Source organism: Trematomus bernacchii, unplaced genomic scaffold, assembly GCF_902827165.1.
Source record: "Trematomus bernacchii unplaced genomic scaffold, fTreBer1.1, whole genome shotgun sequence".
NCBI classification, from domain to species: domain Eukaryota; kingdom Metazoa; phylum Chordata; class Actinopteri; order Perciformes; family Nototheniidae; genus Trematomus; species Trematomus bernacchii.
In genome coordinates this window covers 6062647-6081199 of record NW_022987564.1, presented here as the reverse complement: position 1 = coordinate 6081199, position 18553 = coordinate 6062647, and the positions used below count along the sequence as shown (strand labels likewise).

Genomic DNA, 18553 nt, shown 5'->3' with positions numbered 1-18553 from the left:
AATCAGTTAAAAGATTAATCATTTCTGCTCTAATGGTGTCTTGACCACAGATTCTGTACCTAACTTAGTTTGCTGTTATCTTTAACAGGAAGTGGCGACTCATTTTTGCTCAGTTGCAGTCACATGATACATTGCACCTGTTTCTATCGGTAGCACAATCAAACAGGTGGCCAATAACATTTTGATTATCTAACCCAGTTACCCCCTATCCACCAGTTTCCCCTCCACAAACCAATGCTTACTCAGACAGATGTTTTTATTTAGGTAATAGGTCTTTCAAGTTTGATAGAAGTCCTCATTGTGTCTTGTTTTGCATTTTTTTGTACTCTTGCTGATTATGAGGGAATGTCCTAAACGCTCTGAAACCAGAAATGCTTGAAATATTATCAGGAAGTTTCCAACGCTTTTCTCAGCTGTCGTCAGGTCGACCAGATGAAATGTGCGTGCGCTGTATCAAGGGAAAGGGTGTACAGCAGGGTCCAATGGGAATTGTACCCCTGCACATTTTGCCAGGGTACTAATAACCTTCCCCCCCGAGTATAGTGCATAATAGAGTTAACGTCATGGGTTTGGTACCAGTCCTATTCGATGTCTAATCTTTGATGATATGCTTTATGACACAATTACAAATGTGATTCTCCATTGAGCGCCAGAATCATTACCCCAAGCTTTCATTCCTGGTATATTTCTGTACGTTTAATTTATCACAGATATATTACATCATTTCATGGCGCTCTGTTCTGTTCGTGCATCTGTTAAAGTGGTTTAGTTTCTGCTGCTTCGCGAAAGCATCTGTCATCTTCGACAGGCCTTTTTCTGAATTCATTGTATTGTTTTCCCTCTTGAGGGGATTACAGAAGTGAATTCCTTTTAGAAGACTGGTACAAATGTCTAATGTTTTTTTTTAATGCCATGCACTCTACATAGCTGCCGGGGTACAACATTTGATTTGACTCCATACACAGATGTAAGGCTGTGGTCTCTGCAGTTTACCCTGAGGGGAAACCATTCTCTCAAATAAATCTGGTCCCCTTTGTTCACTGTGTTGCCACTAAACATGTTAACTACCTAAACTTGAAAAATGTCACAAAGAAAAGTCCATCGGGCCGAGATTTAATGTGATATAATCTTAACCATATTGATGTTGAGTATGTATACACCATTAGAGAAAGTAAAGCTAGATAAAAAGTAATTTGTGTAAGTTCATGTTCTCCAAATAACCCCTTTTTATAAATCACAACATTGGCAGATTTTCATTTCCCTTACCATTTATGACTCCAAATGGCTCCAAGCTATTTTGATCACCTTCATGCTTTTGATGTCTCTCGGTTCCTGATGTAAGCTGCTTTGTGGGTTGACTAAAACAAACACATATCTTTCTTCTCTCCTATCCTTATCTTTTTCAAAGCGGCTGTCTCTCTCAGTTATAAGGATTTTCTTTGCAGGTGTGCTGAGTCTCATAACCTTTTCCACCCTATCCAGCCTACCCGTCTCTATTTTTATCTCATAATGTATGTTAAAGCAGTTCTCGAATCAACAATAATTTCAACATATTCCTAATATTTCTACTTTCAAGTGTGATTGATTGAGAAGTGTGATACCGGTTTAGTAAATCTCCAGAACAAGCTGGTACATAATATCTTTGTGAAGCTTAAAATGGTTTTATTTAAAGTGGACCTATCATGCTATATTTGAATAATATAGTGTAGGACCATACCTATATAAGGCATATTTATACTTTTTTTTTTTCAAAATACCAAACAGATCATGCATTTTAGCCATGCCTCATTTTGCTCAATTTGACATTTTTTAGCTCTGTTTTTGCAAGGGCAGATTCTGTGAGAACAGCACCACCTACAGGCCTGGCATATGTACTACAGCGTCTCCAGCGCTTTCGAACGGCAATGGCCGTGGCTGTCTCCTCCTGATTGGTGGAGTTGGCCCAATAACCGTAGCGCCACTGTCCTGACGTCAGGACAGTGTTCAAATCTGGATCAGTTTTTATCAGATCCGTTGCAGCCCCTTTTTTAGAGATTTGGGTATGGAGGAAAATAGAGAGGGTTGTGTTTTCTGACACTTGGTGAGTTCCCTGGAACACCGGGGACACATATTCATGTATAAAAGACGTACAAAAGTGCATTTTGCATGATAGGTCCCCTTTAACTTAAGTTTCCCCGAGGCAAACTGTAGTTCATCCATCTAGAAAACTCTTAGTCCTGGAGGTACATGCTGTTACCATTTCCCACCAGCAGGGGTCACCATCAGTTTATAAAAAACATCACTAATCTACACAGGTTGAGTGCATCGCCTGCTTAGAATAGTCGTGATTCCTTCTATTTTAGGATGAATATGATTGGCTGAGTGCCTCCAGTGTGCAAGAAATATATAACTGAAGGTGAGCGGATGCTTTGAGGAGGGCGTGTTTGATAACCTGTTATTAGTTCACACAGGCTATCGTTAGGGGGGAACACTATGACACTTCTCATGCCCTCAAATGACCCAATCAGGTTTGAGTTTTTGTCTAATTGTGCCTCCTCATGTAACAAAACAACTGCATGACAACTGAGTTAATCAGATAGGGATATACAGCCAGCGCTGATAACAATAAGAAGGTTTTGATTTGTTCATCTAATAAATTATATCTTAGTGGAACTAATTAGCCCCGCACTCAGTCTCGTCACCCCTCTGTCTTTTCTCTAGTGTCCACCTTTTGTTTATTATTTCATCAGGCCTTTTGTTGTTGAGCACCTTTTTGTTTCGCTTGATTTTCCACATTCAATCATATCTGCTTTCATTCTTTGATAACGCTTGTTAAACCTCCCGCACGTTTGCATGCAAATAGATTTCTAATTTCCTGCAACGAGACGAGAGTTTCATTAATCTGCGGAGGAGGTCGGAGGGTGATTTGTTTGTCCCTCATCCTTCAAAGTGAAATTTGATGAAAGCCTCACAGCAGCTGATGTTGGGTTTCACATGGGGGGGCACAGGGGCGTCTCTTTTGTTTCGTGCCCACGCAGCTCCAGGGGAGGAAAGGGGATTATTTAACCCGAGGTAGCCTCTCAAGTAGTCATTCACTTTAAGTTGTGTGGAGTTTTGCACGTCTCTGCAGGTAGGAGACTTGAGAAAAGCCTGACACAGGGGAGGTGAATTGCTCTAACCACACTGGAGAGGCTTCACATCATTGTCCTTTGTTTCACTCATTCCTCTCTCTTTTTCTTTTCCCTCTAACTTTCTCTACCAATGAGTCATCCAGCTCATCCCCCCCCCCCCCCCCCTCCTCCCTCCCCGCTCTGCCTCCCTTCTCATTTGAGCTGATTTCCCACCCACCCTTCTGATGGCAGAGCGTGATCTCCTACCTCTACCCCTCATTTCCAATCTCACACGCTCACCCACACATTTCCCCCGGGGCTTTAGCTCACTCCTTTACCTGATTCAAACGTGGCAACACACACACACACACGCACACGCACACGCACACGCACACACAGGCACGGATACAAGCACACGTTTATTACCATCCTCCCAATTGCCTGGTATAAAATGTATATAAAAGTGATTCTGTTTGTGTAATTGATTGATATCGGTCTATATTTTACAGCGTAGTGGGAACGTTAAATTGACTCACAGCAGCGACCTCATATAAATGTCTCTCAGCCAGACACACTCTCACCCACAGAGAGAGATTCGGTTACATGGTGGCACACTTCATCGCCTAGCTGCACGCTTCTTGCTGATAGTAGATGGGGAACATATGTGTGGCTAGGCAGCTGTGTAACAAGGTTTTTTTGATCAATGACTGATATCTCATGAAGTCCAAATGAGATGATCTGTGCAGATCTTTGATAGTGATTTCTATATATCTCTATTTGATCTACTGTGAATGCATATAGTGGGCGTATATAGCATTAATCCTTTAATTCCACATCCATCCTGGTTCACCTCCTTCCCAAGCCAACAGTCTATTTTTAGTGCTATTGTGCTCTGGTGTTCTGTAAAGGATCTCAAGGCATTAAGTGAACCCCCATATGATGAGATGTTCTCTTTATGTTGGATTTAATATAATACTAAGATATTTGTAATATGTTTAGCTATGCTAGCAACACTAATGTATAGATGGCATTGCTGCTTGGCTGGTTGGTTGGAGACTGAAATATTTTTAGCAACTTTTAGATATTTTGCCACATTTATTTATAATCCCTGAATCCTAATTACATTCCCCATTACTTACTTAATATTTGGTCATTTCTGTATTTATTAAAATACAATGCACTGCCACGTACACTACATTGTTTATTCCATTGTTTGGATTCCCTAAGACGCCAAAAAGCAATAATGTCACACCATTTCGGACATTCAAATAAAAATGTTGGAGGTTAAATACGGGGCATAGTAGAGTAAATGTGAAGTGACTTGGGACACGCACCCTTAGTTCTATTTGTTCCTATTGTGCTAACACGGTCATTCCACCGCATTGTTATCGACCCGTGACTTGACTATATCTGGGCTCCTTGGGAATGCCGGCTTAAAAACCTTCATCTAAAAGACTCGCTGCAGTTATAAGCCTCGGCGGATGCACATCATGTTAATCAATGAGGCTCTGATGTCTCCCAGAGATGCTCTGAAGGGGAATCCCCGTTGTATTTTTCGGTCATTCCTTTCTTCTTGTGTTTTCTCTCAAGGCTTCCTTCCAACCCCCATGACAGCTTTTAAACGAAACAAGCTGCAATCTGAAACTATGCGATTACCACTTCTTTTTTTCTCACTACACATCTCCTCTTTCCCTCATTTTTATTCTGTCCTCCTTTCACTCCGTCCTTCACCCTTGCCCGTGTCCTTAAACTCCTCTGTACCTCCTTTTCCTTTAATCCTATCTCCATTCCCTTTATTGTTCTTTCCCATGCCATGTTCCCCCTTGTATTACCCTTTAACTGTGTGTTGATGTTATTTATGTTAATGTGTTATCAGAGACTCTGTTTTTGTTGTCACTTACAAGATGATGTAAGTCTCTGTTCTTTGGACGCTTTTCTGTTTGTGTCCCAGTGTGTCTGGAACTTTTGAAAATGCTTACTTCAAGGACAGCTTTTAATCATCCCTCTATTTGTCCCCCTCTTGTCAGGAGGAGTTGCGGGAGCTGAGGGAGCAGCCCATCGACCCCCAGGCGGAGCAGGAGATGATCGACAGCATCGAGGAGCTGTACTATTCAAACGACTCCTTCGACATGGTGCAGCACGAACTGGAGGTCAGATATTCTTTGTATGAACCAGAGAGCACGTCCGTCATTGACTGAACGAGCCCCACTCTCTTGTAAAAATAAGACTAGTAGAGACCCACTCCCAAGTTCCCACGCCTCCCTCTATAAAATAATAATGATTTCATACAACCAACCCCATTAAAGTTATTCAGATAAGCAATATTGCATTTGTAATATGAATCACTATCGTCCCGTGCGCTTTGATGCGTGTCTGACTGGCAGAGTTAAAGCTCCATTCACCTGATGTTTCTTTACCCTTCTGCCGAGCCGCATGCGCACCAATGACGTGCGGATTGATGGATTGCATCTGCTCGACAGAGAAAGGGTGTGAAATCTCATTAGATTTATCTTGGTATTGCTACACCATCTGAAATGAGACTCTCAGTCAAGGGGAAAGTAATTACCTATCATCCTCTGGCCCGTGGATTTGTAATATCTTCTTCCCGTAGCAGAGTTGGTTTGCTGTTTACTAAATAACATCTTCTAACTTCTTGACTAATCTTACTCATGATCTGGCACTGACTGTTAGGTGTAGCAAAATCTTTTGTTATGTTTCTTTAATGGTGGAGCTATGCAATCCTCAGTGAAATCAGCTAAGCTTTTTTTTTTTTTAAAAGGTAGGGAGATATCTTTGAAAATTAAGATGCTTAGAATTGAGGATAAGCCCTCTCAGGGTAAAGAAAATCTACATTAAATATTCTCTGTCTGACACTTTAACTCAATGAAAATGATAGACATTTGGACGTTTTTGCAAAAGCCTCGGGTTCTTTCAACTGTGTAGGAAGATGTATTGTGAACACACAATAAGGTTGTATGTTTGTATATTTGTGTATGATTTATAGAAACTACCCCCTGAGCTAAACCTGCAGGAGCTGGAGGAGTACAGAGACAAGCTGAAGAAACAACAGGCATCAGTAAGTTCCCCCCCCCCCCCCCCCCACACACACACACACACTCACACACACTATGATGAAACAATCAAGGTTACATTTTCAAACCTGTCATATTGGTTTGTATCAAACTGGAAAGTAGGTTCCACATGAGGTACTTGATAAGGGCCATTAGACCATTTTCTAAAAGCTCGAATAAATGGAACTTGAGTTGGACCTGTTATTCAATCGATTTTTGTAATGCGAATTTCATTTTGGATTTCAAGATACTTTCCTGGTTATAAGTAGTGCATGAGAAGTACTATCGGAAACAGTCTGCAGTATTTGCTAAGGTGCGGCACCAGATGTGCACCGGTGGCAAGTTCAGACCCAAGCTCACATCCTAATAGTTAACGCTTATAAAAGTATAAAAGTATAAAAGTAACCACTTTACTTGGAGCACTGTGGTCACAAAGCTAGATGCCAACTTGAGGTTTAAAGTTCTTTCTTCACCAAACAATCCCACCTCAAGGGCTATTAAGTAGCTCCTCAGGAAAAAGACAGTACTGCTTTAAATCACACTGGCTTACCTGACAATTTCCATTTTGTGGAGGCGTGTGGCGCAGTGGATAGAGCCTTGGAGTTCGGATCAGGGGGTCACAGGTTCAAACCCCACTGCAGTCAGCATGTCGTTGTGTCCCTGGGCAAGACACTTCACCCCAAATTGCTCCTGTGGGAATTGTCCACAGTATTGAGTATGTAAGTCGCTTTGGATAAAAGCCTCTAACAAGTAACATGTAATGATAGAAGCTTGAAATGTCTACAATTTCTAGCAATGTATCTCAGAGCTCCTACAATTTTCGTGTCAGCCACACTTGTCTGCCTGCGTGACAACTTCTTCTGTTCCACCCCAGTCAACTGTGTGTGTGTGTGTGTGTGGCTGTACAGGAGCAATAACCCCTCTGAACACCATTCAGAGGTACTTTAGGCCATAATGGACCTACATCCAATAGCCATAGATTGTTCTTTGTCCCTGAACTCTGATTGCCCACTCTTCTGACGTCAGTGAGTACCTTTTCCTTCTGCGGCCACAGCTGGACCCTTTACTTAGGGCCGTATTGCTGAGGTCAGTCAGGTACTCGCAGCTTCAGACTGGAGAGCTCGCCCGTCAACAAATTCTATTTATAGAAACAAGTGGTAGAGAAAAAAAAAGCCCTTTTCCCAGTCGGAATCCTCAATTCTCACAGTCCAGTGCAGATTTTCGCCCACTTCCTTCCTGACAAGCTTCTGTACTTTCACACACCTGTTTGTCTCCACAGCTCCCTCGGCTCTAAGCTGGATTTGCTGTACCTCGCCTCAGCTATTCCCTCAATGATTCCCCTTATCCCTCTTCTTCATACATGCCGCTCTTCCCCAAATGTCCCCTCTCTTGACATGTTTGGTAGTTGCCCACAGAGCTGTCTATCTAGTTGAGACAATGCTCCGGACTCTGAGGCCTGTGGCATGGTGAGACCTACAAATTAATGGAGCCCTAGAGTAGACAATCGTACTATAACATGTCCTCTCTCTCTGTCTCTCTATCTGGCAGCGAGCCGGTAGGCACCTCCCTGGAACAGCCATGATAATTAGTCCAGTGTGTACTAGTCAGGCAGGAAATCTGGAGCTTTGTTTTTCAGCAAACTCGTCAATACAAACCTGCGATCCTGAGCCTAAATGAGCAAACCTTCTGCCTGTTTATCCAATTAAAACCTTGAGGCTTTTGTTAAAAAAAATCGTACTTTCACTTGTTTATACTTGTTTTTTACTTAAATGATCTTACAGTTGTCACAAAATATTGGAAAACTTCATACAAATAATGTACGGTATACACAAAGTAGAGTACAGAGGCAGGTAAACTATAAACCAGAGAACAATTTATTAAAGAAAATACTGTGTTTGTGTTTTTCCGTTGTGCTCCGGTCTCTCTATCCCATCGATCAATCAGAGTTATGGGATTGGTAAACATGGAGCCTCCTGCCATATTTTTTCCATGGTAAAATAATCAAACGTTATTTAAAAAAACAACACTTTTGCCACGCATGCGCAGTTCGTACGTGCTTCTTGGCCGTCGGCTGAAGTCTTTGTAGTGTGTTCCAGTGCGACACACCGCCAATCCGCAGAGACGCGAGGCGACGCGACAGTCGGGGTCGGTCTGTGTCAGTTCTTTGTTGTCAGATTGGTGTGTCAGGGCCTTAACAGGGAGCAAGCATGATTTATTTTTGTCTTTGATTTGTTCCCATATGGATACCTCTAAAAGGCTTGACTTCCAAATTAATCAATGGTATTTTATCGCAAGCCAGATTCAGGAGAAAATTTGAAACTTTCTTTCACGCACAATAATCAGAATTCATTTTAAAATGTACCTCAGAAAGATCATTCACCCATATTCTTCTCTTTCCTTTATTGTATTGTGTATGTGTGGATGATTGTGTACGTGTTTCGTTTCATCAAACTAGTGCTGATTTCCTGCCTGCTCCTGATGGAAAGACCTTCTCTATAGTTTGGCAATTTATATAGGTGCAGCAATACTGGACACATAATGGGTCCCCTACAAACACACACATACACACACACACTTTCATCCCAGCCTGCAGAGTGTCCTAGTCGTCAGAACATAGCTTTCTGCTAAAGTGATAATAATGCTTTCAGTTTCTCACTATGGGGGTTTCGTGAGGGTCTTTCCTCCCTGCAGATGATGATGCTATAAAGCAGCGTGAGGTTTGTGTGTGTTTGCCTGTCTGTGTGTTAGGGAGGGCTTGAGTACATGAGATAAAGGTGATAAGGATAAAAAACAGTACCATGTACTGCTTGTACCTGTCTGCTACTCTCTCTGAACTCCTGCTGTAAGGAACTTTGTGACTAGATGCATGATCATCCTCTCTCCTTTCCACCTTCTTCTGAGTCATCTGTTGTAGGGCAGAATGAACTTTCTGTGGTCCAAAAAGAAATCATGAGTCCTAGGAAGTTCAATCTAGTGTAAAGAAGGGGCTCTTTGGTAGGGAACACATACAGCATAAAAGAAGAAAAGACACGCCTTTAATCAGATGGCTATTTAATATGGAAATACTGAAAACAATGACAATGCTTGAACACGTTGAAATAGGAATAAGTTAAAAACTCAAACTCAGCTGCATCCTTCTTCAACCTCCCCTTCAGTTTCCCCTTTTGTAGATACAAGATGATAGCAAACATTCGGATTACTTGGACTTTTGGACTAACTCAATTTGCTTTTAGTGCTGCGAGACTTAAGTACTAAAAACATGTCAAGGTCCAGAGGCACAGTCTGGTTGTGTGTTGTTGCCGTAATTAATGTAAACTCACAGAAGAGAGCCTTCATTATTATGAACACACATGCTGCTTGTATTAGACTCCGACTGGTTTATATTCAATGTTTTTGCCATCTAAACTCTTATTTGACGTAACAAAATCCTTATCATAGTTTTAGAATTCCTTTTGTAGGTGCACCTCATCATAAGTATGACAACGTTTTGCATTCCAAACCCTCATAGTGACTTTCTTCTCTGTAACGTAGGCTGCAAAGATGTCGAAAGGGGGCGATGTTGATAACTTTGATGAACATATTACATTTTTAATGAAACTTGAAAGCTAGAGATGACTAACCCTCCTGCAGCAATAATTCATTTTTCTCCCACCACGCACTTTAAAAAAAAAGTTAGTAATGCTTATGCAACCTTTGCCTACACCCTGCCTGGCTGCCAAATTTCTCCCTGTGTTTCAGTCAGGCTGAAACGATGTCCCGCTGAGCAGAGGAAGTTTCATGTTGTGTGTGTGTGTGTGTTTGTGTGTGAAAATGGAGCACCAGAGATGACATCGTATCATGAAAATGAGACACGCAGCTTCAAAAGGAATTCGGGCCACATTGCTCTGGTACTAGTGAATCCACACTGTTGTGTCTCAGCCCTTGGCTCTTTTAATCAGAAAGACTGACCTTCACTATTACTGAGTTGCTTGAGTCTTTTTCATTGCTACCATCCCTAATTAGTGCTAGCTAATTTAGCACTAATTGCCTCATACATCTCTGTAAACACTTGCAAGAAGGAGTAAACATCTTCTCATTCAGACACATGTATCATAATCCTATGTATATCTACAGTCTGCAGCCTTCTTGCTAATGAGCAAATTGTCCAAACATGTTATCAATGCTTGTATTCGTTAGCTTTTCCATTCATAATAGACAATGTGTGTGAGTGTAGTCTGTATACGTTATCTGTCTTCTCCTATAACTTCCCTTCATAACCCTGTTTGCAGAGGTGGGGACTCGAGTCACATGACTTGACTCGAGTCAGACTCGAGTCGCATATTTTTTGACTTGAGACTTGCTTGACTAACATTGATAAAAGACTTGACTTGACTTTGACTTGGTATTCATGACTTGAGACTTGACTTAAGCTTGAGACAGATGACTTGAAAGGACTTGACTGTTTAAAATTAAATATTTGCGTTTGTTTTTGTAGTGAGATATTACGTTTAGTTTTTTCGAAAAACGTGATTGGGTGATTATAGCGCTGTGCGCGCAAACCTGGCAACCCACTAGACGGCAGGACCGTCAGTTAACATGGCAGCGGCTAGCGTTACTCCAAAAATAGTGAAGTTTGGATTCAAGGATTATGTTGTCGATGACGCTAATAAGAAGAGAACAGCGGTATGCAGGGTCTGCAGCATAAAGATCAGTGACACGACCACCACAACATCCAACTTCATTCGTCACTACAAAAAACCCCACAGAGAAAGGTGCGTGAATGTGTTGTGTTAGCTAGAAAGCTAACGTTAAGTTTAAACTAGAGACTTAGACTTGGTTTCAAATCGATTAAGCAAAGAGAGGACAAAACGGTAAATGAACTCTAGAACCGCCAAGGGATTCATTTGTACTAACCCTGATACTGACGGGCTGTCAGGAGAGGGAGAGAGAGAGAGGAAAAGAGATGCCTCGTTTATTTCCCCTGTGTTATTATCAGAAGTTACTGTAAACTGTTGAATAATGTAGTTCATCTACTTTTAGTAGTTTGTTTAAATGTTTTAATTATGTTGTTTTTGTTTGTAGAAGTGCATCATTCCTTGATTTATTGTAAAATGAATCTGAACTTTTTGATCTGTTATGATGATAAACTGAAGCAATTTCTAAATTAACCCAATTAAGTGAGTTTTAAATCGTCCTACTTAGTTTATAAGGAAATGATGAAGAGGAACAAATTAAATTATTTGAAAATGATATCTATGTAGGTGCTGACGCTGAGGCGGTTCTAGTGTTAACAGAAATTTAAATTAAATATGTGTAATGGCAAATGCCATATACGATTTTCTTACCTGGAATTCTGCCTTTTTGAACAGACTTTTTGATTGAGTCCTAGCTATATTGTCTGCCGTTCTAGGGTTAATATGAATCTAATATGATTGTCATCGGTCTAAATTAGATTTCAAATGATTAACTGTGTATGTAATGAAGATCATAGTGTGGGTTAAATCCATTTTCATAACCACTGTCTTTTAACTGATTTAAATGCGGAAACTGGGCTTATTCATCAGAATTTTGTATGACTTGACTTGACTTGACCTGAGCAATGAGTTGACTTGACTTGCTTGACTCTCACCACAGTGACTTGGGACTTGCTTGATACTTGTAGGTCAAGACTTGAGACTTGCTCATGACTTGCACATGTAGGACTTACTCCCACCTCTGCCTGTTTGTATCCATACTGAGACAAATAGCTGTAATTGTCTTACTGTGTGTCTGGGATGATGATAGTTTATTGACAGTCAAGGACAACTTTGAATAAATAATACATGTGCTTGTTTTGCAAACCCTTCACTGCACAATTAGCTTTCATTTGTGAATGTGAGGGCGAGCAGAGAACGAATGACTTTGGCCTTGTGGCTCAGGTGGGTTTGGTTACTCACTGCTGGGTTTGCATTATGAGTTTAGACTCTTTCACTCTCTTTAAAACAATGTAATGTGTTACATTGAGTGGGTTGTCAAAAGGTAGCGTTATGGTCTTATATCAAGGCAGATCTGTGAATAGTTAAGGATGTGTCTTGGGCTTCTTTAACGCGATTCCAAATGTTTTATGCTTTTCCACCATTTACTTTCACAATGTCTTTTTCTAAATAGTTCTGAATATATTTTTCTATGTGGCAATTTTTATCTTCATGTACTAGTAATAGTTTCAATTGAGCTGCACTCACCATCTGTTAAGGTCTCCAGTTGACTACTATGTTGAAATGAAATAGTAGCCTTGTATTTTGCATACTAGCATATACGAACAGCTCCTCACTACTGTGAATAAACTCATAAAACATCGACTGGGTGTATGTCTGTGTTGTTGTGCATAGTTTCACAGTAAAACAGGTGGAGGAGGGATTGCTCACTGTGAGTGGGAGAAGGCTGGTTGATCACATCTGCTGTAGTACTACTCAAAGTGTTTATCCTTTTGTTATTTTAATGAGCAACATATTCATTTCCATTTCATCTAATTGTAGTAAGATTTTAAACATTTGACCTTCATTCACTTTTGAATTTACATATCAATTATTTGTAGTTCACTGATAGAGACCAGAGAATCTAGAAATAAGCCCTTTCTGAAGGACTGAACATACATGAGGATTAACTGGATAACTAGTTTGTAACTGTTTATATGGTCCTTCAGTATGAGGCAAGGATTCACTCCATTTTTATTGACCCTGAGTATTCAAGCTTTTTTCCTTCCGCAACAAAAAGCAGCGATCATCAAAACTCTTAACAAGAGGTCATGCTGATCTTGTGAGCGAGCTGCGTACTGAACATGATGCCATATGCAGGGAACATGGTCTAAGATCATTACATGTTCATCTCAGATGTGTCAAATGGTAAAAGGTACAAAGAAAAAAGAACATTAGAAAACACAATAGGAACAGAGAGAACGGAGGCTGCTCTGAAAGAAACAAGAGTAATGCCATTGAGAAAGACATTGATTGAAATGAAACTGTGCTAGGGAGGTGCTCTTTTAAAAAGCTTTGGCTGAGATGTGATTGTTATTCTAGCTTCATCCTTGTTGGCAAGATTGCACTGCACAAAGTGTCTTTGTGGGGAGACATTTTGGAAGAACATCAAACTGTGTCTTTCAGTCTTTTCTATGTGTAATACCCCCCCCTCCCTTGTGTCTCCCTCTCTCTCTCTCTGTAGGTATCTAAAAAGGTTGCCGATCTCATTCTGGAGAAACAGCCTGCTTATGTCAAGGTAAGCTTCCAGTTATAACACAGGACCACACTCAACTTTTCCGTCATTTTAATGAATAGAAGAATAATTTTTTTCCCCCAAAGCCCCACTGACAGCTCCTTAGCTTTGCTGACATTCAGGAGAAGTAGTGATTTGACACTGCAGATCAGATCCTCTATTTCCTACAGTTAGACTTTTGTATTGTTATATTTGATCAGACCCACCACTGCTGAGTCCTTGGTGGTGTTAGTCAGAAGTGGTATGTGTACAGGGGATACAGCAGCGGGCTCAAAACACAGCCCTGGGGTGCTCCGCTATTAAGAATGAGACTTCAATGATGTGTAACCGCTAACCCTCACCATCTGGGGTCTGCCTGTCAGGAAGTCAAGGATACACATGCTCAGTGAGGTGTTTAATCTGAGATCCTTGAGCTTAGTGACGAGCCTGCAGGGAACTAATGTGTAAAACGCTTCTCTGCAGTCAATGAACAGCAATCTCACAAAGCTCCTTTTTTGTCCAGGTGAGATAAGGGTGTGGATGATGTGTGCTATGGCTTTTTACGTTGATTGCTTGGGACGGTGAACACAATGTTTTGGTTCTAATGTGCTGGATAATGATGAGCAGATGTAATCGTTTCCATCATTAAAGAGGAGTGCCACTGGGCTGTCGTCGTATAGGATGTCTGTCTCTTGTTTTTCAAAGGAATTCATTTATTTCTTTACGCGAGACGGTGCACATTAATCAACATTTCAGTTTCCTAATTTGCTTCCACGTTTGCTGCATACAGTATCTAGTGCCATAAAGAGAGGAAGATAACTTACTATCAGAATCAGATCAGAATACCTTTATTAGTCCCACAGAGGGGAAATTTGCATCGTTACAGCAGGAAAGAGCCACAGACAGCTTAATGTTACATATGTTAAAAAAAAGTACTAAGTTATGATATAATAAAAATATAATAAAAAAAAAAAAGTGACATACTTTTCAAAATACAAATCCTGTAACAGTTTTTAGGATTTAGCAGCCAGGTATATATTACACAGTTATTAATGGCATATGTATATAATGTATATATTGCACATATAGCACATATTGCACATAGTTTGATGGTATTTAACAGCAGCAAGTTACACAATTTACAAAATGCAAAATGCAAAATACACACCTTGTAACGGTTCTAAGGATTTAGCAGCCAGGTATAAATTACACAGTTATTAACGGCATATATATTGCACATATAGCACATATTGCACATAGTTGATTGGTATTTAGCAGCAAGGGGTGATGTAGTCTGTGCTGTGGTGTGTGTAGGGGAGAGGGGGTCTACTAGGGGCTGTGCTGGTTGTATAGTCTGACCGCTGCAGGAAGGAAGGACCTGCGGTATCTCTCTCTGAGACAGCTGGGGTGCAGCAGCCTGTCGCTGAAGGAGCTGCACAGTGAGGACAGGGTGTCCTGGAGGGGGTGGGACATATTGTCCAGCAGGGAGGACAGCTTGGCTGCCACTCTCCTGTCTCCCACCACCTCCACAGTGTCCAGAGGACTCCCCAGGACAGAGCTGGCCTTCCTTACCAGTCTGTTCAGTCTCTTGCTGTCAGCAGCCGAGATGCTGCTGCCCCAGCAGGCCACACCATAGAAAATGGCTGATGCCACAACAGAGTCGTAAAAAGTCTGAAGGAGTGCCCCCTGCACCCCGAAAGACCTCAGTCTCCTCAGCAGAAAGAGTATGCTCTGTCCCTTCTTGTAGCAGCAGAATTATCAGTCCAGTCCAGTTTATTGTTCAGATGAACACCCAGGTATTTGTAAGATTTCACAATCTCAATGTCCGCTCCCCGGATGTTCACTGGTGTCGGGGGGGAGTGTTGGCGCCGTCTGAAATCCACCACCAGTTCCTTAGTCTTCGCTGCGTTGAGCTGGAGGTGGTTCCTCTGGCACCAGAGGGTGAAGTCCTGCGTCAGCTCCCTGTACTCCCTGTCGTCCTCGTTGGAGATGAGGCCAACGATGGCGGAGTCGTCAGAGAACTTCTGCAGGTGACAGGTTGCAGTGTTGTGGGTGAAGTCTGCAGTGTAGAGGGTGAAGAGAAACGGTGTCCCCTGGGGGGCCCCCGTACTGCTGATGATGGTGTCTGATTGACACTCCCTGGTCCTCACGTACTGTGGGCGGTTGGTGAGGTAGTCCAGGATCCAGGAGGTGAGGTGGTGATATCGTCGCTGACTTCTCTAGTCCTATTATTAAAATTAGTCAAATCTGTGTTTAGTCAATTAAGCTTTGATCCCAGCAAGACAAAGCAGATGACTGACAGCTTCAACACATTTGGTATGTAGTGAAATTGTAGTCAGATCGCCCAACACTGTAAAGTTTTTAAAGGTCAGTCTATGAATAGCAAATTGATCATTATTTCTGTGACCCTCCCTGCATCTCTGTCCAAATGACAGCAGGCCTTATTAGCAGAAGTTGCCAGGGATTTCGGGGGCATTTCCATTGACCCGTCTATGCCCTCATTCTCTTAGACTGCAAATTCCCTGTGGAGTTTATAGTTCAGTTTCTACATCCACTGAAGAAGGAAGTTTCACTACTTAATTTCCTATTATTCAGACATTCACACAATGAGCAACTTATTGCTAAACTCTTGATCTGTTTCTATATGGAGGGTTTTATCAGTTTCCATCCTGCTATTTTCTCTCGTATGATTTCTTTCTCAAAGTTCTTTACCCTCTCTGTGTGATATTGTATCAAACATCTACACAGAAACACATACTGCTGCAAAAACACAGCCACAGGGCACAATGCCACTTCTCCCCAGTGCTTTCGTGCTGTGTATAACACATCGGAGGACACATAAATAGTGCAAACACACACTCATGCCTCGGTGCCTGCAATGATGGCCCGCTAAGCGTCTGACATGAGTCATAGCTATGTAGTGGCAAACCTTTCTTCTGTTGGAGCTTTTGTATGATCACTGCTGCTTCTCTCAAGCGACAAATGCACCCGCAAAGGGGTCAGAAGTGTGACCAGGCCTCCTCCTGTGGATGGTTACATGAAAGCCAGAGCCTTTGTTATTGATTCTTTTAGAAAAGGTTGATGAATGGTAGATATAATTCAGGTGCCCGCATTTTTCTGCTCTTTTTTTAATTATTGTTATACCTCTTCACCGGAATTAGATTTTCTGAAGTTGACAGATAACTTTACATGATATTCCATGAGTTCAAGGCGGGATCCAATTCAATTGCTGGATCAATAAAAAGGGATGTGTGAAGATTTAAAGGAACTGCCCTTTCCTATCTCTCAAAGATAGACAGGTTCGAATTGAGTGGCCAACTGCATGACCCTTAGCCTTGTCAGGAGAGAAACATTACCTTCTGGGGGTCTAAGTTGTAATGATTTTTTCCTAGGATAGCTCTGACTAAAATTGTACTGAACACCATAAGAAAATGACTTTATTCTGTAACACTGCATTTGATCATTTCCCCCTGGAAACACTTATTTATGCTGGTGCCTTTGTTTGTGTTTCCCAGTTGCCTCCTTTGAAAGAGTTTAATATTTCAGTGTGAAAAATGCATGGGGGTGTAAAGGCTGTGCCATTGGGGAGATTAGACATTTAAACAAACCAACGTCATTAATATGCATGGTCAATTAACCCTTAAAGTAACTGTGTAGGAATGTTGAGACATAAGCATACTGTATACAAACAATATCATCTCCATCTGTGAATCCCTGTCTCTTAAACACAATTTCCCTATTGTTTTCTTTTTTTAACCTTAATGCATAAAAAGCGATGAGGGCAGGACCCAAACAGCAGCATCATTATATAGGCAGAATGGGTAACACAAGGAGCCAGTGCATAGCCAATGTGCTGTAGGGTCCTAGGGAGGACTTCTTATGAATATATGAATAAAGAAGCCTGGAAAAACTCTCCTCTTTGACGTCACACTTCTTTCTCTTTGACCTTCACTACCTACACCAGAGCCTCCGTTTGTGGACATTGTAGGAGTCGGGTTGTATAGTTTAATTGCGCTTGATTTAGCTCACCTTTCTGTATATGTACAGTACATACAGATCGGTGGTTTAACTGCATTTGTGTGTGGTTGTATAGTAAAATTCAGCTTCCCTTTTTGAATAAGTGTACCAACTCCTAAACACTCTTTCTACTCAAAAACGAGAAATAGCCACTGTGCACATTTGTATTTCCAGTTACACAATCCGAGCTGATAAAGCCCTTCTGACTGTCGGGTTAACTGTAGCTTGAAGACAGGATGGACAGCATCAGTAGTACAACAACAAATTGGAGCCTCAGGCTACACACTGAGCACTCAGCAGGTTGAGCCAGTGTGTGATTCTGTTTGAAGCTGAATGTGTGTAATCAAGCTGTTTTCGGGCTTTTCCTGTGTGGATTTGTGCACATTTCTGAATGCATGAGTGGTTCTCCATTCCAGCAACTGCTGTGTTCACAGTATTATCTGTGGGTTGATAATTGCCATCTTAATATGGGGTAGTGAGAGAAACTGTGTGTTCTTCTGGTGAAGGGACATAATAGTTTCCGTTCAGCACAGGAAATAAATTACTCCTTCCTTGAACAGATTTGACCCTGGGTGCACTTATTTTCTCCCTACAAAATAAGCATTGACTTGACTGATTTAAAGGAACCAATTATTTGCACTGATATACATGGTAGTCATTGATCGATTGAAAACTTTCCATTATTTTTAAGATATTGGTGATTGGGATTTTTCTGTGAGATTGATGCCTGTACACATGGGCGTAATTTCCACTGGGGACAGGGGGGACATGTCCCCCCCACTTTTCAAAATCCCATTTGTGTCCCCCCCACTTTTTACATTTTTTTTTTTTTTTTTTTTTTTTTTTACACGCAAGCGGTCATCGTCACGGAGGAGCGTCTGTGTGTGTGGCACGAGCGCATCTTGTGAGAGAGAGATAGAAAGAGAGAGAGACAGAGAGAGAGAGACATAGAGAGTTACGGGGGTTGTTGTTAGCATTTGGTGCTAGCTCGGAGCTAATGGAGATTAGTAGCTGTTTCAACAATAAGGAGAGGGAGAGCTCTTTCCTGTCGGACTTTGAGAGACTGAGAGAGAGAGAGAGAGAAATAGAGAGAGAGAGACAGAGAGAGAGAGAGAGACAGAGAGAGAGAGACAGAGAGAGAGACAGAGAGACAGAGAGAGAGAGACTGAG

General features: G+C 41.5%; 1 protein-coding gene across 1 annotated transcript in view; it reads left to right on the top strand.

Moving 5' to 3' along the window:
• The window catches only part of vps50 (VPS50 EARP/GARPII complex subunit), a 108510-nt gene that overhangs the window by 5551 nt on the left and 84406 nt on the right, over positions 1-18553 (top strand). Inside the window, exons 3-5 of the mRNA XM_034124867.1 lie at positions 5117-5239; positions 6094-6165; positions 13337-13390. Coding sequence (XP_033980758.1) covers positions 5117-5239; positions 6094-6165; positions 13337-13390 — 249 coding nt within the window. The remainder of the gene's footprint in view (positions 1-5116; positions 5240-6093; positions 6166-13336; positions 13391-18553) is intronic.